The 22,028-nt window shown below is 39.9% G+C and overlaps 2 protein-coding genes and 1 long non-coding RNA gene across 8 annotated transcripts; 2 read left to right on the forward strand and 1 right to left on the reverse strand.

Annotated features, from left to right (window-relative positions):
• The first annotated feature begins 987 nt into the window (after positions 1 to 987).
• LOC114789983 (uncharacterized) lies at positions 988 to 10,992 on the forward strand. The gene is made up of 3 exons (XR_003749741.1): positions 988 to 1,236; positions 1,484 to 1,625; positions 10,672 to 10,992. It is a non-coding gene; the product is annotated as an uncharacterized LOC114789983 (long non-coding RNA).
• On the reverse strand, positions 7,061 to 13,169 carry efhb (EF-hand domain family, member B). Of its 4 annotated transcripts, XM_028979501.1 has the most exons (14): positions 13,031 to 13,169; positions 12,705 to 12,878; positions 12,533 to 12,595; positions 12,154 to 12,285; positions 11,766 to 11,943; positions 11,576 to 11,686; positions 11,342 to 11,471; positions 9,450 to 9,524; positions 9,303 to 9,367; positions 8,367 to 8,521; positions 8,004 to 8,190; positions 7,723 to 7,902; positions 7,432 to 7,613; positions 7,061 to 7,349 (listed from the first exon to the last, which is right to left on the reverse strand). In XM_028979501.1, the coding sequence occupies exons 2-14, from the start codon at positions 12,768 to 12,770 to the stop codon at positions 7,203 to 7,205; spliced, it is 1,671 nt and encodes a 556-aa protein (XP_028835334.1). In that variant the 5' UTR covers positions 12,771 to 12,878; positions 13,031 to 13,169; the 3' UTR covers positions 7,061 to 7,202. The 4 variants fall into 4 exon arrangements, with proteins under 4 accessions (XP_028835334.1, XP_028835335.1, XP_028835333.1 ...); XM_028979502.1 differs by having other exon boundaries at positions 11,784 to 11,943; positions 12,705 to 13,105; XM_028979500.1 differs by having other exon boundaries at positions 12,705 to 13,105.
• A 140-nt stretch (positions 13,170 to 13,309) lies between these two features.
• rab5ab (RAB5A, member RAS oncogene family, b) lies at positions 13,310 to 19,807 on the forward strand. Of its 3 annotated transcripts, none has more exons than XM_028979505.1 (6): positions 13,310 to 13,504; positions 15,136 to 15,344; positions 15,447 to 15,598; positions 15,795 to 15,917; positions 16,471 to 16,564; positions 17,928 to 19,807. In XM_028979505.1, the coding sequence occupies exons 2-6, from the start codon at positions 15,179 to 15,181 to the stop codon at positions 18,041 to 18,043; spliced, it is 651 nt and encodes a 216-aa protein (XP_028835338.1). In that variant the 5' UTR covers positions 13,310 to 13,504; positions 15,136 to 15,178; the 3' UTR covers positions 18,044 to 19,807. The 3 variants fall into 3 exon arrangements, with proteins under 3 accessions (XP_028835338.1, XP_028835337.1, XP_028835340.1); XM_028979504.1 differs by having other exon boundaries at positions 13,311 to 13,504; positions 15,139 to 15,344; XM_028979507.1 differs by lacking the exon at positions 13,310 to 13,504 and adding an exon at positions 13,561 to 13,578 and having other exon boundaries at positions 15,139 to 15,344.
• The last annotated feature ends 2,221 nt before the right edge of the window (positions 19,808 to 22,028 follow it).

Genomic DNA, 22,028 nt, shown 5'->3' on the forward strand with positions numbered 1-22,028 from the left:
AAGTTGAAAATAATTTGCAGGGGAAAAAATTTGAAACTATTACTTGGAGCATTTCACAAATTTCTCTCATTATCAATCGTCAAAGTTAGAGTGAAGACGCCTTTTTCTGCATCTCCATTGCGTGCATGTGCGTGCGTGCGTGCGTGCGTGCGCCACTGGGGCCAAGTCCCTTCTGGTGTATGCGACTTTTTTTTTTTTTTTTGGCGAAACCTCTCGTCAATGTTGGCAGTCGTCTTTAAGAGGAATATTTGAGGAGGAACAGTCGCCGCGGATGTTTTATAATGGCCACGCAAGCAAACCAACACTTTCTTTACGTAAAGTTCCACCCCAGCCGCTTTATTTCTTCTGCTCTCGCGAGAACTCGCGACGAGGCGCGACTCGCTCCAGCAGCGGCCAGGCCGGCCGGCGCGGAGCCGACAGCGCCTCCCGACAAACTCCTCTCGTCCAACAGTGACTTGCAGTGGCGCGACGCGGGAAAGCCGTCATAAGTTGCTTTAAATTGCTCATTGCTAATGTTCTGCAGTTCGGCGGTCACACGTTTCAGCTGCACGTAAACTTTCCCTGGACGTCGGGGGGCTGGGGGGGCACCTGCAGATGTTTCGTGTCAGACCACGGGTGATTCTCCCGCCTTAGCTTAATGCTAAGCCGGTCTCGTTAATTTTATTACTTTTTTTTTTTTTTTTTTAAAGAAAGCGCCATTAATTGAGAACAGTGTGGAACCACCGCAGCAGATAGATTTTATTATTCTGCTCCATTCAGTCCACAGATGTAAAAGCATTTCACACTGACAGTGATAATTACTATAATACATCTTAGAAAGGTTTCCGTATCCGAACGCAATTTCAATAAGCGAGCGCACCACCAGTAATTATTTATCAATAAAATTAGTTCCAGGACTCGGGAGGGGCGGGGACGCGCGCAGGTGTCTCTCTACGTGGGTTTTTTTTTTCCACGCGTGGCAACAATACCTCGACCCGGAATAAATTAGCGTCGTCCGCCGACACGCCGAAGCGAAGTAGGAATATCGCGACCCGTAATCACCGCCAACAGCGGGAACATAATGATGTTTTGGTCCGCTGATCAAATTTAAGCTTTACAAACAACGATCTTTTTTTTTTTTTTTTTTGCACCTGTGCTGCGAGCTAAACGTCTCTTTCTGGAAGCTTCTCCCGGAACGTTTCTGGCCTAAATATAAACTGCTGCCACCGACCGTTCCCTTTCCCCTTCCCCTTCGCAGTATGTATTGTAAAATGTGCGTTAGTGTATAGTAATATAGCATAAAGAGTAAAGCGACGTTTTTCAATTTGCCCATGTGCTGGATATTAGCTTTGACGTACAGCCTTCAGTTTTTTTTTTTTTTTGTTTTTATTCCTTTCACCAATGCTTTTATCTGAGGGTTTCATCTTTATTCATTAATTGCATAAACAGGGGGTAAAAAAAGTTTTCATGTTTACTTTGCTAATCACGGTTTGTTCCACTTTAGTTCCGCAGTTACCTTGTCAGCCTGGAACGGAAGCGTGAGAAGGCCTGTGAAGAGGCGGTTGTGTGGCGCCATCTACTGGAAGAGTCTTCCACGCCATTGTGGACACAGGGTCCTCTAAATGTACAGGAATCGTGCTTGTGAGGTAAATTCCTCACACTTCGCACTTCATGATGACCTCACAATTTGCAACAATAAAAACGATCTAGTTATGTTCTGTAAGCAAGAATTTGGGTGGTAGTAGCCTAGTGGGTAACACATTCGCCTGTGAACCAGAAGACCCAGGTTCAAATCCCACTTACTACCATTGTGTCCCTGAGCAAGACACTTACAGGGGGACTGTCCCTGTAACTACTGATTGTAAGTCGCTCTGGATAAGGGCGTCTGATAAATGCTGTAAATGTAATGTAAATTTCCAAAACATTATTTTCTAAGCATGACATAAAAGGTTTTAGGCATGAAATAAATACTGTATTACTGTGTAATGAATGAAACCCATTTAATAAATGCTGCTTTTAAGCTGTAACAGCAACAGATAAGGCTGCAGAGTGAGACCTGAATCCATAACCTGAATCCAAAAGTCAGGATTCAACATTTTGCATCATTAAGGCAGAAGTCTGTCTGATATTTGGCCAAAAAATAATAATAACAACAGGGAGCATGGGCCGAAACAGACCTTGTTAAAAGACAATATGTGGGTCTCCTATGTAGGGCAACCAGGAATGAGAATGAGCCCAAGAGCAAAGAGTCACTCAGTCATTACTCTGTCATAAATTCCACATCTCACCACAAGGGCCAGGAACAACATTTTATGCTCTAGTTTACATTTTATGCTCTTGTTTTGGCATAAAAGGTGTAGAAGATGGCCTTGGAGTCAAGGCAGCACTTCAAATGCATTTCAAATTATTCACCTTCTGCTACCTCAGAGATACATCCAAACTTGTATGCCCACGTAAGACAACAAAGAGCCTGAAAAGTAGGTAAACATACACAGAATCAGTGATGGATGTACTTATTTAAATATTAGCTTTCTCATTTACTGGTATTCAGTATTCACTTTTTGCATAAAATTATTCAATGACAGATATTTTAGGGGTTTACAATACTGAAATGTTTGAAATGGTTTTGTCATTGTGATACACACAGCACAGCACATGTTGCACACAATGAAAATGTGTCCTCTGCATTTATCCCAGCTTTAGGGAGGACCATGAAAAGTAAGGGGACCTCAGTTCAGGATTCAAACCCACAACAAGTCTGTTTACTTACCCACTGGGCCACCACTGCCACTATTTTATTTACATTTACATTTACAGCATTTATTAGCGACTTACAATCAGTAGTTACGGGTACAGTCACCCTGGAGCAACTTAGGGTTAAGTGTCTTGCTCAAGGACACAATGGTAGTAAGTGGGATTTGAACCTGGGTCTTCTGGTTCATAGGCGAGTGTGTTACCCGCTAGGCTACTACCACCCATATTGGTAGTAGCCTATTTTTATTGTAGCCTTATTTTTTTCTGTATTCATTTCACTAGTCTTTTGCTTAGTCAAGATGACAGTGAAGCTTGAAGTTTAAAACTAGTAAATAAAATATTTTAAAATACTGAACATAACTCCCAATGCATAGGTAACCATCAAACAGATAACAATGCGACATGTGAACCAATGATTCTGAATTTGTTTGTGTGTGTGTGTATGTGTGGCATGCGTTCTTAGACTGCTGGGATAGAGTCCAGCTTGCACAGGGCCGTGTTGTAAACACAATTTCTATGTCCTACATTATATCATATGCTGGATCACAGATGTAGAATATTATTTTGGTAGAAGGTGTAATTTTGGTATAATGTCCTAAGGAAATATGCTCAAGCACAACATAGTTCTGTCACCCATAGAGCAAAAAGAAAATAATTCCACAATTTAGAAAATTGTTTTTATGTCTTATCAAAGATGACCATCTCCAGTCTATTCCATTATCAGAGAAAGTAATTATTGCAGATTTGAAAACTTTACTTACACAGTGTATGTTGTACTGTAAGACATAATGCTTCATGAGGAGGAAGTCAGAAAAGATTGATGCTGCTGACAGATGAATTTCAGGGTAACTTTAAGTGGTTTTAGATTTAGCTAATGGGTTCTGTGCTTATGGCAGACATTTGTTTGCTGCAGTGGTTTGATGGATATATTGCTGCTAATCGGTTTGCTCTGAGCTGTTTGCACACAGTTTTCTGTCTCTTTCATGTGTGGAAGTATCTCTCCATCTGTCACCTGGCTCTCACTTTGACTACTTTCATCACTTTCGACATGCAAAAACAAGAATGAAAAGTTAAGTTGTGTAAGAAGCAGTGTACAGTACTTTGCAACACATCATCCTTGACAGTGACAGTGACTAATTAGTGCTTTGATCCTGGGGAAATTTCAAGTCATGACCTACAGAGTTTCAGTAGACTGAAACTCAACACCATAACCACTCTTTAATTACCACGTATAGCTTGTGACTGCAAAATGTTTATAATGTGACAAAGATTAACACATTTTCATTCAAATTAATTTGCTGTGGGAACCAAATGTAGGTCTTAAAATCTGACATGCATTACTGTGATAATTGAATACCACCCAATGACACGTTTTGAGTCTGAAGTACAAGTGCATATTTCGTAGCTGCAGTAAAGTGGGGTTTTTTGGTCTGCCATAAGGGTTTCTTGTGTTTAACTCCTCCATTTTTACATTTTGTTTTGTCTGTAATCAAGGAATAGATGGCAAATTCCTCAACCCCCTCTTCACCTCCACTTTAAATGATGACATTAGACACAATAATTCTCAACGAAAATATCAACACATCTATATACAGAAGCGAGTAAGATATTTCTCTGAATTTAATGCAATTAGCAAAGAAGATCTAGCTCAAACATTGCATCCACTTAACTCTTTCACTTGTTGCCTTTCAGCAAGCCATCAAGCTAGTTTGTAATGAATTTGCCAAAAAAATGTGCTTGGTATTGAAAGTATACTACTGCTGTGAGGAAAATGTGCTAAATTCCAGAAGACAGCTGTTCAGACCAGAGTTTCGTGTCTCAAGTTTTGTGTTCGTTCCCTTTCCGACCGGATCCTGACACTGGAGTTTAAAAGTGCTAAAAGTCAAAAAACTCGGGTATTGGAAATTGTATTTCAGTTGGTTGACGGTATAAATAGAATGACCTCCAAGACTGTTGTGGTCAAAGCTCATCATTAAGCATTCCTTGCCAATGCACATATAAACACATAAATAGCAAATGATCCACCTGAAGACCATTATCACAATTAAGAGTTGTTTTTATGTGACAGATCAAGACATCTATGCTAATTAAATCATCATTAACAGCATGTTCTTTACCTGAATGATTCTGTTATTTTAGGTGCTCCAATATATTTTATTAGAAATATTCAGACGTCTTTCTTGCATTCTGAAATGACAGATAATGAAGGAGCTGTCAGCAAACGTGTGACTCATTGATTTTTCGCTGATGATTTAATTAGCAAAGATGTGTTATTGTGACATATGACCACACCTCCAAACTAATTGTCATAATGCAGTGAGTGGTGGGGAAAAAAAATCTAAGGACAAGGCTTGGAAAGCTTTTGTCTAAGTGTTGCCCTTAGCAAGAATCCATGACCGAATTTTTAAAGAAAAGTTGATATTCTTTACAACAATACATCAAGTGGAAACTTGATGTGCCGCAGTCAGCTGTCATACAAGGTATATAAAATTCACATAAAAATGACATGAAAACAACATTGTGCTCTGCATGATATCTCTTTTTATTATTTTTGTAAATGTATTTTTTATTCATTTATGGGGAAAAACATACAAGGTTGGAAAACCGAGCCATAATAACGCTTCTCGCACACATACAATGAAACAATAAAAGAATATCTATTCAAATAATCCACCATAAATATCTGATATAACAGGACAGTCGGCCAGGCTCCAGATGCTAACTGGTAACTAATTGGTAACTAATCTGAGGTGTCCAATATGCAAATCTATAGGACCATTACTTTACTCATAACGACATGGCTCAACAACATATACTAATCAAGCATTTTACGTTAAACTGACTATAAACAGATGATGTCCCTTTGAAGCGTGTCATCCTGTTCTGCAAAGAAATTCTTTAAAAATCACATTATTAGAGATTCCCAGAGAGGCACAGTATGCTATTTGCAAAGAATTCATTCATTTGGGATTATTATAATTTTTCATACATAATAATGGATATGTCTCTTCAAGTTTGCGTGGGTTTTTTATTGTCACATGCATGTTAGCAAGTCATAATGTGATTAAGCGAGTGAATAGCTTACATCATGTTTTAAATGGAGAAAATATGATAATTCCGTATTAGCCAACTAATCATGCTGGTGTTATAAAATTAAAACCATTCATGGATGTTCATTTGTCAATATTTGCCCTGTTCTTAGGCTGTGGTGGGGATTAGTGAATGCCCCACCTTTCATTAATCTGTTTAGTGCGCACTCACAGGTCCCCTTAAACTGTTCAGGAAATATCTGGCCTGTTTGTCAGCCTTAACTTAAGCCAAATATGTATATGTAGGCATCCGTGGGTGTGTGGGTGTGTGTGTGTGTGTGTGTGTGTGTGTGTGTGCGTGTGTGCACGTCTGTATGGCCACGGCTGTTCAGTGTTATGTGATTAGTTGCTCAAAAGCTACAGATTTAATTAGGCTTTGAGAGATTCGCACTAAGAAGCTGATTAATAGAATTATGGGGTAAATATGTGCCTAAATCTTATCAAAGGCTTCAGCAGACTTCTAATGACAATACTCAGATAATACATCACCCATTACACTCACAGTTTGAACATCATATGTGTGTCTAGACTTGCACAGTAAGGCTGGTACATGTTGATGTTTAAAGGACTTGTGACCAATGTGAAAACAATCTGACCTGCTTATCCAAACCATTCAATTTTGCAGTCTTCACTCATACTGATAAGTCTGATTCATTAATAAAAAAAAATCCAAACACTATGTGATACTTCTATTTAAAAGAATTTGTACACAGGCCCTGGATGTCCATCGAGAAACCAGTCCATACAGTGTATATGTTTTATACAGTACAGGCCAAAAGTTTTCTTGTTTTTTTTTATTCAAGTGTGTTTTCTTTATTTTCATGACCATTTACATTGGTAGATTCTCACTGAGGGCATCAAAACTATGAATGAACACATGTGGAGTTATGTACTTAACAAAAAAGGTATATAACTATAAAGGAAATAACTGAAAACATGTTTTATATTCTAGTTTCTTCAAAAAAGCCACCCTTTGCTCTGATTACTGCTTTGCACACTCTTGGCATTCTCTCGATGAGCTTCAAGAGGTCGTCACCTGAAATGGTTTTCCAACAGTCTTGAAGGAGTTCCCAGAGGTGTTTAGGACTTGTTGGGCCCTTTGCCTTCACTCTGCGGTGCAGCTCACCCCAAACCATCTGGATTGGGTTCAGGTCCGGTGACTGTGGAGGCCAGGTCTCCACTTTTTGTTAAGTACATAACTCCACATGTGTTCATTCATAATTTTGATGCCTTCAGTGAGAATCTACCAACGTAAATGGTCATGAAAATAACGAAAACACATTGAATGAGAAGGTGTGCCCAAACATTTGGCCTGTACTGTATGATTCTCAAAACATTTTTGCTTGCTCATATAACTTTGTGGTATCTTGTGGTTTTTGTTTAAATTGCATGGATTTCTTTCAGAACATTCAGAAAGCTGTCCATACACACTTGCCCTGTGGGATGTCTCATGGAAGCTAGCTCCCATGCCTCCTCAAATGTGTCATCTGGAACGCTTAATCCCACATTGTGGAATATCTGAACCACCTGAAACAGTGACATCAGGAGCAAAAAATTAAATTCTCACAAAGTCAACCAATGTCATCACTGATAGCAAACTAATTCTCACTTCGTTTTTGCTGCGAGAGGAGAAATAATGTTCCTCATGGACACCATAAATGGAGGGTATAGTTGGGTAGAGCAGATCATAGGCTGAGGGCTGGTCACCATAGTTCACAAAGTCACTGATACGCTTCACATAGGGTGGAGGCAAATCTGAACGAGTTGAGGGCAGCCCACTTCTAGGATAATCTGCGTGACACAGGGACACATTGAGGATGTTTCTGATTGTGTATATGTGTGTGTGTGTGTGTATCCACATAGTACAATTTGAGCCAGAAGTACAAAATGTTACACTTACCAGCAGTTGGAAGTCTGCTGACTGAATGACCAATCTGTGTTGAAGTGGTAAAGTACCCATGGACTGTTGAAGGGCGAAGTGGAGTTTGAGACGTTTCCGATGGGCTTTTCGCTTCAGCTGTCCTTAGTTCCCGAGGGTCAAGTCTCCCCGTATTGGCTGGCAGTGTGGCAGATTTGTGCTCTGCAAGACGCAAAGTAGCAGCAGCGTAATATGTACTACTCACAGTTTAGTTAAAAGGTGTACTCGCTTGGAAGCCACAGCTCAACACTGCACACATTTACCTAGGGTGTAAACCTCCTGCTTGTCTGTCCACTTGAGGAAATGTGCAAACTCCAAGAAGTTGACATGTCCTTCCTTATCCTCATTACAGAGCTCAATAAGTCGATCAAGGTCTGGGCAAAGTATGTCTAAGTTAAACTGTCTGCAAACATCCCACAGGTCATCCTTACTAATCTTGCCTTGGCTTTTCTGTAGGATGGGATGTGATCATATGAAATACAATGAAGCATAATGCCAAACAGAAACACACAGGCACAAAAACTCAAACTGGACAATTTTTTTTCCAGATTGTCAAGGGAGGGAAACATCTGTAAAAAAAATACACTGTATATAAAGCTGTATGCATCAGCCATGTGTGAAGTGACCTTATCATAGTGCCTGAAGGCCTGCAGCAGTGAATGGAAGCTGTAAAAGTTTGCCCTTTTCAGGTCCCTCCGGACAGCACTGGCTAGAGCCCGCTGCAGGTCCATCCCCTTTAGTAAATCCCTGGGAGTGAAATGGAACGTCAGGTCTCCACTACCTGTAAGGACATACAATTGTTACATTTTTGCCTTTAAAGGATCCCCTTATATGATTTTTTTGGCTTTTTATATAGGTTTTAGTGGTCATGAGATTATATCTGAAGTCTCTTTCTGAAATTCAGCCGTGGTGCAGCCACTTGTAGCCAGTCACACAATGAGACTTCCAGAGGATGCACCATTTTGGTTGCAAAAGGAGAGGAGAGAGGTGGGACTATAGAAGTGAGTGGGCATTCACGGAAATTACGTCATCAAGACCATTCACCAACCACTATGTTTGCCACAGACAGGGAGTCATGTCACCTTTTTTGGTTTAATTTACCCACTGGTTCTTCAGAGTGTCCCATGACAGAACTAAAAAATACAATGTGGTCATTTTTACATCCAATCACGAGGTATTGGAATGCTTTGCATGTTTTGAAGCCACGACAGTCGGTGGAGTAGATTTATTAGGGGAGTGGTGGAAAAATCTCTGGGCGGGCAAAGCATGAGAAAGGGGAGGTAACCTTTCCCCTCATGACGACATAAGGGGACAAATTCCAGATCCTGCTGCTCTCTGAACGGCGAAGCAGAATAGCAAAAGCACTCTTTACACATATTGTTATATCTAGCCACTGCAGGACCATAGACAGGCTAGAGAAACTCATATTAATATTAAATAATCTCACACAGTGAAATTTTCCCAATAGGGGACCTTTTAAATGAAGGAATAGATGATTTGTTTTGAACCACATGCTTGCATTACTAAACAAATGTAAAAAAGCTTTCTATGGAGAAACTCACCACTGCAGCTTTGTTGATTTAGAGTGCCGGATGTTTGATTTTCTGCAGTTTTCAGATCTGTAATACTTGATTTATGCATACTATTGTTAATTAAACTACATTACAAATTCAAATCACAATCTTCACATGTAATATGGCCAGACGTACAGATTGCACACTTTGCCAGTTATGGGCCGAGTCCGATCTCTAAAGTCATCAGATGTGCTAGAGGCCAGCTTTGCACTGTAGGTTGAGTAAAGAGTAAAAATACAATTTAATTATCTGTTAGACTGATAACTGTGTGTAGAATTAACCCTATGGCCACATGCTTTGCTGTTTGGCTAGGCACATGCAGGTGTTTATATGAAATATTGCATACAGAGAGGTTTTTGCATGCTAACAAACTCATTTGAATAAGCAAATAGCTTTTAGATGGAATGCACTCTGGGGTAGCACATGAACAATATAGCAAGTTCCTCTGTGTGGACCTATAAAACAAAATGGTTTAGAACTAGTGCAAGAATGTGCTAAAACAGGTTTCTGTTTTTGTGGAAGATAGTGTATAGAGTAAATATTTCTTTATGTCTTTCTTTGGGACAGCACTTTGATATAATGTAAAGTAGTCAGTGTACAGCATGTGTCATATTCTTAAAATAACTAAACAGTCATTAATGTCTAAACCACTGGCAACAAAGGTGAGCACACCTTTAAGTGAATTTTTGTGTGGCCACCATTATTTTCCAACAGAGCCTTAACTATCATGGGCATGGATTTCACTGGGGCTTCACAGCTTTACCTCGGGAAGGTTTAGGTTTGGAGACATGTTAGGCAGTGGTCAGTGGTCAAACTGGAGGTGTATTTGGGGTTGTTATCATGATGGAATGCTGCCCTACGGCCCAGTTTACGATGGAAGGGGATCATGCTCTGCTTCAGTATGTCAAACTACATTTTGGCATTCACGTTCAGCACTCATGCAGCTCCAGACCATGACACTCCCACCACCACACTTGACTGTAGGCAAGATGCGCTTGTCTTTGTTCTCCTCACCTGGTTGCTGCCACACATGCTTGACACCATCTCAACCAAATGGATCACTGGAACCAGAACTGGAGTTTTGGGGTTTTCTTGTGCATCATTTTCCTTCTGGGAGGACAGCCATGCAGACCAATCTGACACCTCACCCCTTCAACCCATGCAGCAATGCTGGCAGCACTCATAAGTATTTTCTTTGGTGGAGCATGGCGAGGCCTGTTCTGAATTTAACCTGTTTTGTTAAACCACTGTATTTTCTAGTCCACCCTGCTGCAGCTCAGTTTTAAGTTGTGGGTAATCATCTTATAACCTTGGCCATCTTTATGTAGAGTAATAATTATTTTTTTCATATCCTCAGAGACATCCTTGACTTGAGGTGCCTAATTGGAACTACAGTGACCTGTATGAGAGAGTGTGTGAGCATTAACACCAAGTTTAACACATCAGCTCCCCATTCACACCTGAGACTTTGTAACACTAACAAGTCACATGACAAAAATGGCTAGTTTGGCACAATTGGTACATTTTCCCTTAGAGGTGTTCTAACTTTTTTTGTTCACCAGCGGATTAGACGTTAATATCTGTGTGTTTAATTATTTTGATGGGACAGTAAATTTATACAAGCTGTACACTTTACATTGTATCAAAATGTCATCCCAAGGAAGTAATAAAATATTTACAAAAATGTGAGGGGTGTACTCACTTTTGTGAGATACTGTAAGATATGTGGTTTCACAAATCAATGGCAGTAGTAGCAGCCATACTACTAAAAAATAATTATACTAACTAAAATGTTGTTTAATTCAGTAGAATAATCAATTTAAAGTGGCACTCAAAGTATTTATTACAGAGTAGAATAGAATAAAGAATGCGATAAATATGATAATGATCAAAGTCTTAATTAAGTCTTAGCATTGACTCTCAAAGTGGATCCTTTTGTATGCAACATTTAATTTGCGTTCTACAACTGATATCGCTATATCCACTTCAGCACACTCTGAAACACATGAAAACAGCAACAATCTTACTTCTCTTTATCACATGGCCAGTAAAGGGATCGCGCCACATAACGTCCATCGGTGTGGAACGGAGTAGGTATTCCAAACCTGGTGTCCTTCCCACAGTGAACCCAGCTGTACCCCCTGTCAATACATTCACCTGCAATAAGACAGAAGGTCTGTCAGTTAACCATAAAATATGCGGGGGGAAAAATAAAACTTAAAATAAGTTGATTTCTGACTCGTAAAACAAAAAAGGCTCACCTACAAAGTAGTCATTATGAGATATGATGTAACCTCGATGTCCTTCCAGGGCCTCTTTTTCAACTTGCTCTGCAGTTTTAGGTGGGTTAATGATTTTTCCTCCTTTTATATCTGCATGGTTTCACATAATTTTGAGAATCATATTGCACAATGATGAACATATATATTTAAATTCCATTCCATTAAATACCATTAGCCAACTTCACACCAAATGTGGTTCTGTTCATATCTATCCATTCAGGCAGACCAGGGCCTTGTTTTATTCCACCTAGAGGTGCTTTCATGTTCCTGGCATAAACCGGCTCCTGTAGCTCCTCCATTTTTTCTTGGAAGAGTGTCTTTACTTTGGGATTACACAGGGATCCACCCTATATGGCAGATACATACAGTATATAAGTCAAACCTATTGTAAGACTAGATCATTTAGTACTACATGATCATTTGCTTTAATCAAGCTGTGTAAAGGCCTATAGACAACATTATTTTTACATGACTTTTCAACTTCAAATTTTCAACACAGCATTTGGAATCAAAATGTATTTATGCAATGAGATAGCTCTATGCTTTATGAAACTCACTGATGTCATAGAAGTTAGTGTCTTCACACCATGAACTATATTGCTCACAGTGTTGTTTCCCCTCCTACAGGGGGTCCCAATGCCAGACAGTCTGGTTCTTAGAAACGCCTTCACTGCTGGAGGAGTGACAGGCTATGAAACAGATTAAAATAATTATTTCCAAAGCGGTGCATTATAAAAAACAGGTTATCTGGAAGCTCGTTCTCATAAAAATGTTTTAATAAAAAGATTACATGTAGACAAAACCTTTTTTTAAACACCTCCACAGACAATAGATTTCCAGTCACAACACCTGACATATAAACATCAAAAAAGTACAATACCTACATGTTGGTTACAATAGGTTAACAGGTTTGCTTATTGTTAATAGCAGACTTACCCTTGGTATGATTTCCTGCAGGCACATCTTCGCACTGTCACCTCTGGGTATGATTTTCCCTGCCTAATACAATAGAAGTTATATTGTACACATAATAAAACACCCTAATGTCTAAAATTACTTTGAATCAATCGATAACTTCAGCCAATGCAGTGAAGATAGTCTGACGTACCTCTGGTATGCCTGGAAATCTATCCCTACATTTTCTCCTGCTGTTGTTCATCTCCAGTAAAGTCATCTTTCACATGGAACAGCGTGCACAGTTCTCGAACAATGAATACTGCTGAGGTCTGATGTGGTTTTAGTCAAATCGGCCCTGTGGCTGAGAGTCCACCATGCCTAATGCCTGTAAAGGTGCAGAGTAGCAAGATGTTTATATTCTGTCTCTTAGCAACGTTTGCTGGAGGACCTGCATGGTGGTCTATATTTCTGCATGACTTGAAAAGAATCTGTGCCAAAAGAGGATGACCATTAAAGAAAAAAGAAAGAAAGACAAACCCTAAAAAGACTGCAAGTAGTTTTGTCTGCATGAAGTACACCTTTCCTCGTGATAAAACATGATATGAATAATTGAACAGGTCGTTTCTGCCACAGGTCTGGAATACTTCTACCGACAGTTGCGTGACTTTCCATTACATACTGGTGTTTTGTCTAACTAATATCTAATAAGGGAATTAAATGCACATTTAAAAAAAAAAAGTCATCGTCCACAGCAGCGCCCTGTGCAACGCACGCGCTAAGACGGCGGCTTCTGATTGGCTGTTGCACGTGAGACGTAGAAGATGCCGATTCTAGTCATACGATCTGTCATCCATCGCTTTTAATGCAAAGAGGGAAGTTGCGAGGGAAAAAAAAGAAAGACATCAGCAGCCAGGGACATCACTTCGCTACTGGAAGCGAACAAAAACGCCAACTTGTCCCTTCCACGGGTCATTATTGGGCGCCGCTCAGCATTTTACGTCTGGACGCAAGGTTGGGTGGCTTTAGAATTCTGCTGAATCGGGAACTAGCAGCTACACGGCCAAATAATGTGATTTCAATATTTAGTAAGTTAGCATTAGCAGGCTATTAATAACATAGCGTCGGTTGTTATCGACTGGCGAGGTAGTTAGCTAAGCTATCAGGTTTATAAACATATCCGTGGGCCTGGAAGCCACAACAACCACGTCGTATTTTAATCTCATTTTGGTTGATCTCGGTCATGTCGCACTCGTCGCACTTAACGTCGGTATGCTTCATGAAGCGTGGATTTTGTTTCACTTTTGTCTGATTGCGCATCCGAGTGCAGCCTTATTAGCTCGTTAGCTAGACACTCCGTGTTGGCGGAGCCCGCGACGACGACAGAAACCTCGCAGCAAAGAAGGCGGTGGCATAATCATGCCGAGAAGGCAAGCGCTAGAACTGTCCTTGTAACGCGGCTGGAAATAACAACGAACCCCCGAGTGATGGTCTAACACGAAAGAGGAAATGGCCAGTGTTATTAGCCGGGCAGCTAGCTTGTATGCTATGCGCTGACAGTTAGCATGCTAATGTCTCGTTAGCTACATGACACAGCTTGTTGCTTGATGCCCGACCCGTGTCGTCGCTGGCCCTTTTATAGAAACGAACCCGCGTTTTTTGTTGTGGGGCAAGTGCTTGGTTTTGTCGTAGACACTAACACGTATGTTTTTTTTTCTGCGAGGAGTTTTTACTCCAGAAGTGGAATCCGGGCAGCATGTTACTGGCGGTTAGCCGTTTGTTTAGCTAACTATTTAATCATGAGGGGGACCTGGAGCCTGGGGCAAACAGCCAGGCGGATTGCTAGTTTCCTTGAGTGCACTTTGGCAGCGAAGTTAAGATGCAGAACATTACTGATGGCTGATGTCTGAACGTGGAAGTCTCTAATGTGGAATGCCAGCCATTTCCTGTATCTGTGTTTACATGAGGTCTAGCATGCACTTGTTCATCACTGGAGGACTAGCAACTAAAGTTACACTAACCTATAGTGTTTGGTTACTATTTGTGGTCACAACAATGACGTAAGGAGATCTTCGGTTAGATCACCTTATTGAACGACAAACAGTGTCTGAAGAGGAATGTGCTTTGCATTTATGGCTAAGTACACAAACCCTTTCGAAGCATCGTTTGCTGTATTATAATAGATCCACCTCTCCAAGGTTCTGTTGATCTTTTAAAATAAATAAGGGGTGATGATTGACAGCTCATCAAACATGGCTGTGTTTTACGGAGAGTGGCCACAGTAATGTGTCGGCATTACTACAGCTTCTTATGTCATGAAGTTTTTGTTTGTCATATTCGTTTTTGCTTGGGCCATATGGGGTTTGTGACTCATTTTCTTGAATATGAGTCAAGTGGCTAAGTCTGCTGTGCTTAAAATAAATATAGGCTAGTGAAACAGTCTTTACTTACACGGAAGTCATGTAAACAAACCAAGATGTCACATATTGTTCATGTTTAAAGCATTATGTTAGCCTTGTTACAGGCTGCTATTGTCGTCAGTTATTAGAACTTCTACTGTTATTGAATCAGTGGGTGTCCTTTCTTTTGCAATAGTAGTCATGTTGTCCGTCACAGGTTTCTAACGCACCCTATCTTCTGCCCAGCAGTTCAAAGAACACCTTTTGGTAGAGCAGACGGGTCTAGGTCATGGCAAGTAGGGGTGGAGCTTCAAGACCCAATGGGCCAAATGCCAGCAACAAGATTTGCCAGTTCAAGCTCGTGCTTTTAGGAGAGTCTGCGGTAGGAAAGTCCAGTCTTGTGCTCCGCTTTGTTAAAGGCCAGTTCCATGAGTTCCAGGAGAGCACAATAGGAGGTAAGCCTTCATTTTCAAATATGAAATTGAATTAATTGAGATACTAAAACCATGATGTTAGTTAACATTTCCTGTTCCTCCTCCTCCTCCCATTCCGTGTAGCTGCATTCCTGACTCAGACAGTCTGTTTGGACGACACAACAGTCAAGTTTGAAATCTGGGACACAGCTGGTCAAGAACGTTACCACAGTTTGGCACCTATGTACTACAGGGGTGCACAGGCAGCCATTGTGGTGTATGACATCACAAACGAGGTGAGTCACCATCTCCACACTCAGCCAGACCTGATAAATTGCAACTTGTGGTCCGCTCTCATGGGAAAAGCCACAAGGGCAGCTCACCACAGATATGTGACTCTTGACCAATTAATAGGCTCTTGTTTTTTCCTTCTCTGTTGTTTGGTATCTTGATTAGTTCAGTGAATATAAATAATCCATTTCTCCTTGCCAGGAATCATTTGCACGAGCAAAGAATTGGGTGAAAGAGCTCCAGAGACAAGCTAGTCCTAACATTGTAATAGCTCTGGCGGGCAACAAAGCCGACCTTGCAAACAAGAGAGCGCTGGACTTCCAGGTCAGTTATTGTTTGCCATTGCTGAATCTGAATGATTATGGCCTGTGTTGTTGATGTGCTCTCCTAGTACAGATGTTGCCGTTTTACTACACATTAACAGTGTTAGTTCAAAATTTACTCTAATGACTTTTATGTATAATTTGGAATTAGACTTCAATGTTATTTTATGCTCATTATACATACAGGGGGGGATTATGGTAAAGAAATATGTAATATGCTTTTTATTTTTGACCATCAAATCTGTTTTTTACTGAATCTGAACCTCTGTTTACTGTTTTTTTGGAAATTACATGAGAACAATTATTTCACACAAATGACCTTTATTTTTGGCATATGTCATTAATAATCAGTGACTTGTGATAGTTGATCAAGTCGATCAACAAAGCCATTGACATATTTATTAAAAATGTTAAAATCTCTGGAGTTTGGAGCAGATGCTCAGTCAGAATACATGTATACAAGAATACCAATTCTTGATAACCAAATCTACTGCTTTTGCACTGTACATAGAGGTGTGATGAAGTTAACATATTTATCTGACCAACTGAGGCAGGATGCAGGGTCATATGCAGATGACAACAGCCTGCTCTTCATGGAAACCTCAGCAAAGACAGCAATGAACGTGAATGAAATATTCATGGCTATTGGTAGGTGGTTTATGTTTTTTTTTTTTTTGTCTGACATTTTCTTTATAAAAGTCTCAGTAACTTCTGAGCTTTTTTTGCTTACTAGGCTGGCAGTATTTGTGAAACGGGTTGCTGTATTTTCATCCTCCTCAGTTCTGTACAGATCAATTGCAATTATTTCACAGGTGACTATTCTGTACTCAACACTATAAGCTGAAAGCTCAGCAACGAAACCCCTATCGGCATAGAAATGCGAATCACAGATCCTCCCCTAATAAACAGTTTTTGGGGAGAACAGCTCTCAGCACACAAACCTCAAAATCCCTCTAGTCGTCCAGGTTGTAGCAGGGTAGGATGAGCAATGAAAGGATTGCCATCAATGGTTTTTACTGCCCGTTAATAATCATCTGGTTCTGTTTTGACTAGATATGTTTGAAAACCTTATTTTAGACTTTAAGGTGAAGCACATTGAGAGTTTTTGCAAATGTACCTTTTAATTATGTTTTCAGAATTTACAGAAATAATGAGATAAAAATAAGAAATGACAACTTACACAATTTAAAATGGAATGAAGCCATACTTACTTTCTCACTCTGTATGATTTAATACATCACTCTGTACATCATTGTGCAACTGTAGCACAGTGTCCCATTTTCTGCACTCTTCTGTTTTCCCTACATTTATTTTGACTGCGATACAGCTTGGTTACTTGCTGTCATTACAAACCTGGGAAAAGTATGATGAGCAAAGCTACGCACCTGCAAGTATACTGAAATGATGCTGAGGAAGGGAATATTTATGAAGCAGTTGTGAGAAAGAGGCAAATACATTGTCTATGTATAGGTCTTTAAAACAGTGAATGCCAGCTTTTGACCACATAGAGAACAGATCATCAACCAAAGATGGAGGGAACTGGTGATATGCAGCCAGCAGGGCATAGGCTGAAGACGTTTGTAAGTAACATTTAAACTGACCCAAAGTCTGAGAGAAGTTTTAACAATCCTATTCTTGGTATAAGGTAAAGTGCTGCAGTGTTTTACAATCACTTCACTTTCACTCCAAACATGCAGATAGATGTTCAATGCTATGATTCAAGATGAAACATTCCAAACATGCTACATCCAATATAGTCCCTCAGAAATGCCCAATTTACATATTATAATTAGGTTTTGAAAATAAAAATGCTACACTTGACATCTTTTAAAACATCTTTTAATTAACAGCTTTGGACTTTCCCTGAAAGCAAATCATTCTCATTTATAAATAAAGGGTTATAAATAAAAGTAATATAGGTTTTGAAACATGGTTTGTACAGCTGAGTAGATGTTGGGACATGTGAGTTATATGTTCATTATGTTGATTTGATTTTTGTTCTTCCTTGTAGCTAAAAAGTTACCCAAGAATGAGCCGCAGCCTACCGGCGCTAACAGTGGGCGTAGCCGGGGAGTGGACCTAACAGAGACAGCCCAACCTGCCAAGGGCCCATGCTGCAGTACCTAATAACCAACCACACCTCGTCATCTCCTAACTCTCCGTAACATCTGGACATGGGGCTTCTCTTCCCAACTTCGCTCCCTGGACATAGCTAAAGACACTGTATAGATATGTTTCTAATATGTTTCTTTTCTCTTTTTTTTTTTTTTTTTTTTTTTTTTAACTTTTGTTTTTAAAAAAAAATATATGTAGAACAGAATAATGAATGCATGTATCACTACAAAGCCTAAACACACGTTTTTAACTTTATTCATCTGGAAAACTAACTGATAGGAGAGTCAGAATATACAGTGTGTATGTGTTTGTGTGCCTGTCTGCCTACTTGTCTGGCAGTGTGTATGTGTGTGTGTGTGTGTGTGTGTGTGTGTGTGTGTGTGTGGGAGACGAATGACTGGCTTGCTGAGGCAGTAGTCTGACTCCAGTCTGTAAAGTCGGTGTGAATTGGATGGAAAAGACGTATTTGACTCGGCCACTTTGCATTTGATGAAAGGTGTGAGACACACCAGACCCAGTTATTGCCCCCTTTCCTCGGGCCTTGCCTGTTTGTTCGGTAGTTTACAGTATTGATGCAGCATATTGAGGCAAGGGCTCTCCTTACAAAAAAGCATTCCTCCTTGCAGCAACTGCTCAGAATTCAGCATCCGCAGCACAATTGGATAATATCACCAAGAATATTGCTCCTGGGCTCAAAACTTGAGCAGCGATTAAGTTGTAAAGTCTTCTTTGGTAAGAGATTATTTGAGACGGTGCCTGGATACTTCAGTGCGACCGAGAGCAGCATACATCTCTGTTTTGACCAATACCGTTTGATAGATAGGTGGTTCTGCTCTATGTATTACTCTTTAACTGTATTCCCATCTTATCACCCACATTCATTTCTTGTTGCATCGTGCAGACAGTACATCTGTAACATTTTTAAAGATTAAGAATGCCTAGGTTGCCACGGGTGTGAAAACCCAGCATGGCTCTCCACATTTACAGGCCAGATGATGTTCCACCACAGCTGATGTGAAAATAGAAAATACTGTAAGATACAGTGATCCAGTGCCGCGTTTTTCTAAGTTCAAGCAGTGCAGACTGAGGGTATATTTAAGCAGTCCAATTATACCTCATTCTTACTTTTCGTAGATGTACCATAATAAAATTTTATTTGGTTTGTATATTCAACCTTGTTACTTGCATTCCAAATACGTTGATGCAGCCTCTGAGCACAGCACAGGTCATTCATATTTTGAAAATATGATGGTGTTTTTTTAGGGGAATTGCATTGATGTAAAATATTTGTACTGCTTAAATATAGCCAAAGCTTGTTAGCAAAAGCCTAGAAACTCTCCCCATTTGTACAGTTTCCCAAAATGGCTTTAGTGTGGGTTTTTTGGATTTCTTGTTTTCCAAATACTGGTTAAACAATGTTAAATTGTGGTCTTTTTAATGTATGTAGTGTTATTAACAAATCATTTTGACATTTAATGGTCTGTCTTGTACTTTAATCTTAATGGTCTGTTTTTATTTCAAAGAATTCTACTGAATTGCACAAATTTGAGTATTTTAGACATGAACTAGTGACTGCCCATTGGATCGAACTGAAATGGGGTTACAGTGGACGTGCTGACCTACTGCTAAAGCACCAATGGTAGCTATATGAACTTAATGATTTGAGAGCGCCAAATGCATTCAGTGATGTAATAACATTAATGGTGAAGGACTGATCTGTATCGATTGTCCAGGTACTAGTTAATATTTTCAATAAAGGGGGGTGAATTGTATGCACTCATGTCGTACATGTTGAATTCAGAAATGGGATTCATTGCAAGACGTTTCTTATCTACACACATGAGAGTCGGGGCCCGTGGCCTGTTACATGGATTACACATGCACGTTCATAGCCCCAGTCTGTGCTCTTGCTGCTGATGCGGCTTCCCACTTTTAGGATGCGCTTCATGCCCTGTGGTCTTTATTCAGCTGCAAGGTTTTGCTATGCCAGTGCAACAGAAGCTGGAGTGTTACTCACTTGTATAAATCAGAATTTGTCAGAATGAGGATTACGGTATTATTTCATTATTGTTGTGAATATTAAAACTTTGTTTTTGTTCGTGCCAAAAAAAAAAATGCTATTATTCAACCCGCTGCACATGACACTATTGACCAACAGTTATTGGTTCGGTTATTCAGATTCTCATTATCAGGGAAAAGAAGATTAAATCATGATGCAGCCATCATTTTCAGTAATCAGTTTCATAACAGATTTGGTTCATGAGGACCACTGGACACTTCCAATCACTGCACATAATGCTACATTAAATATCTGACACCAGTCAATAATGGGGCAGCTCCTTACTGTGTACGATGAGATTTTCATGGCCATTACAATCATGGTGCCTGCAGGACGTGAGGCCTACGTCCATGGCATTATTTGTTGATATTATTGCCCCAGTATAATCAATGTGTCCTTAAGAAATACGATTTTGAAGTCAAAATTGAGAGGTACTAGGTACTATGTAACACAGTCTCGTTGATGAGGGCAATAATTAAGGGCCCATGGGTGCTGAAACTAATCAAAAAGTCTGCCTGTGAGCCAGCATCATCCACATCTCCGTTTTGTTGTTACTGTCATGCATCTGTATGTGAATGATATCTTAACAGAGTCAGCTCTGGGTGGCACTTAATCCACATATTCCTGGGCCTGGTGTCTGTCACATTGGCATCATGGCTTCAGGTTTCAGTTGTCATCCTGGACAACATTTGTGTTGAGGTTCAGGCTGGATTGTTTGTCCCTGCTGGATTGTTTGTCCCTCCAGCTGTTCCATGGCCTGCCGTGGGTCTCTCTGGAAGAGGGCGTTGGTCAGGAACAAGAGGTCAAATTGCTCAGTGTCCTGGGAGGAAGAGAGCTTTTACTGGAGAGTGGGTGAAATGGAATCCATTTGTAATTCCAGCACATTCCCTAAGATTTTAAGGACCACATCCATGCCTTCTGGTGTCAGGGCCACAGCTGCACAATGCTACATCTGTCCAGGGTTTGTAACTCGATTCATTTCCACTAAGCTCATTTGTCTTGTATGTACTGGATTTTGGTCATATTTCTCAGGGAGCCAAACAGGGAATGCTGGAATGGAAACACTTAATCAGAGGTGAAGAACCCTTCAGTTATTCAGACTGATTTAAAAAAAAAAAAAGATTTGTGTCTGACATTCTGACAAAAACGGTAAAAATCGACCAGACTCATCTGTTTAATGGATTAATTAAGATTAACCTACATTTTGTGCTGTCTATTCATCCATAAAAATAATATGGATTTCTGCAGTTTGCTGACCCTGACTTAGGAATAGTTGCCTTAGCAACAATGAACTGGGACAGAGTCCACTTTAAAGCCTGCCTACGAATTAAATCTTCATTAAAACAAGAGTTGTGGGATGTTTGCCACTATTGAACTATTAATAGAGTTTCTTCCCAAGCTTTTTGTGGTAATTTATATCTTCTTTCGTTACTTTTTTTAATCGATAACTATGTCGTTTTCAACAAATCCTGTCTTTCAAATTGATTTTGGACATGCCGTATTTGTCCAGCAGATGGCGGCAGCACCCACTTTACTGCAGTTCACCCCTTTCTTTCTGCTCAAAGGAGACACAACGGGGTAAAGCTGTTATATGTAGATTATATGTAGAGCAAGGTGTATTCTGGATATTTTGTACTTAATTTTCCTTATTTTAATATTATTATTGTAAATGGAAACAGTTCAAATAATTCAAAATAAGGTATACATATACAAATATTTGCACAGAAATATACAAAAAAAAAATACTTTTTTTTTTCAAATAAAGTATTCTGTTGTTTCAGAACCTGAAGGTGACACTTTGCCTGGCTGTTTCTGCAGCAATCTGCTGAGCCTCTGGCATGCATCACCTGTCCTGCCTATCACCTGAGACCCTGAGATGACACTTCACTGACAGTCCCATTAAGATAATAACTCTGCCCCTGAATACATTACTGTCGC

This window comes from Denticeps clupeoides, chromosome 5 (assembly GCF_900700375.1).
Source record: "Denticeps clupeoides chromosome 5, fDenClu1.1, whole genome shotgun sequence".
Taxonomy (NCBI): Eukaryota; Metazoa; Chordata; class Actinopteri; order Clupeiformes; family Denticipitidae; genus Denticeps; species Denticeps clupeoides.

Excerpts from the sequence above, each read along its gene's own strand:
- efhb (XM_028979501.1), bottom strand. The coding sequence starts at position 12,770 with ATGACTTTACTGGAGATGAACAACAGCAGGAGAAAATGTAGGGATAGA. Across the intron at positions 9,368-9,449 it reads ACTGGCAAAGTGTGCAATCT|TATTACAGATCTGAAAACTG; the intron begins GTACGTCTGGCC and ends GCATAAATCAAG. Across the intron at positions 7,614-7,722 it reads CAGCAGACTTCCAACTGCTG|ATTATCCTAGAAGTGGGCTG; the intron begins GTAAGTGTAACA and ends TGTGTCACGCAG.
- rab5ab (XM_028979505.1), top strand. The coding sequence starts at position 15,179 with ATGGCAAGTAGGGGTGGAGCTTCAAGACCCAATGGGCCAAATGCCAGC. Across the intron at positions 15,345-15,446 it reads CCAGGAGAGCACAATAGGAG|CTGCATTCCTGACTCAGACA; the intron begins GTAAGCCTTCAT and ends CATTCCGTGTAG. Across the intron at positions 16,565-17,927 it reads TGAAATATTCATGGCTATTG|CTAAAAAGTTACCCAAGAAT; the intron begins GTAGGTGGTTTA and ends TCTTCCTTGTAG.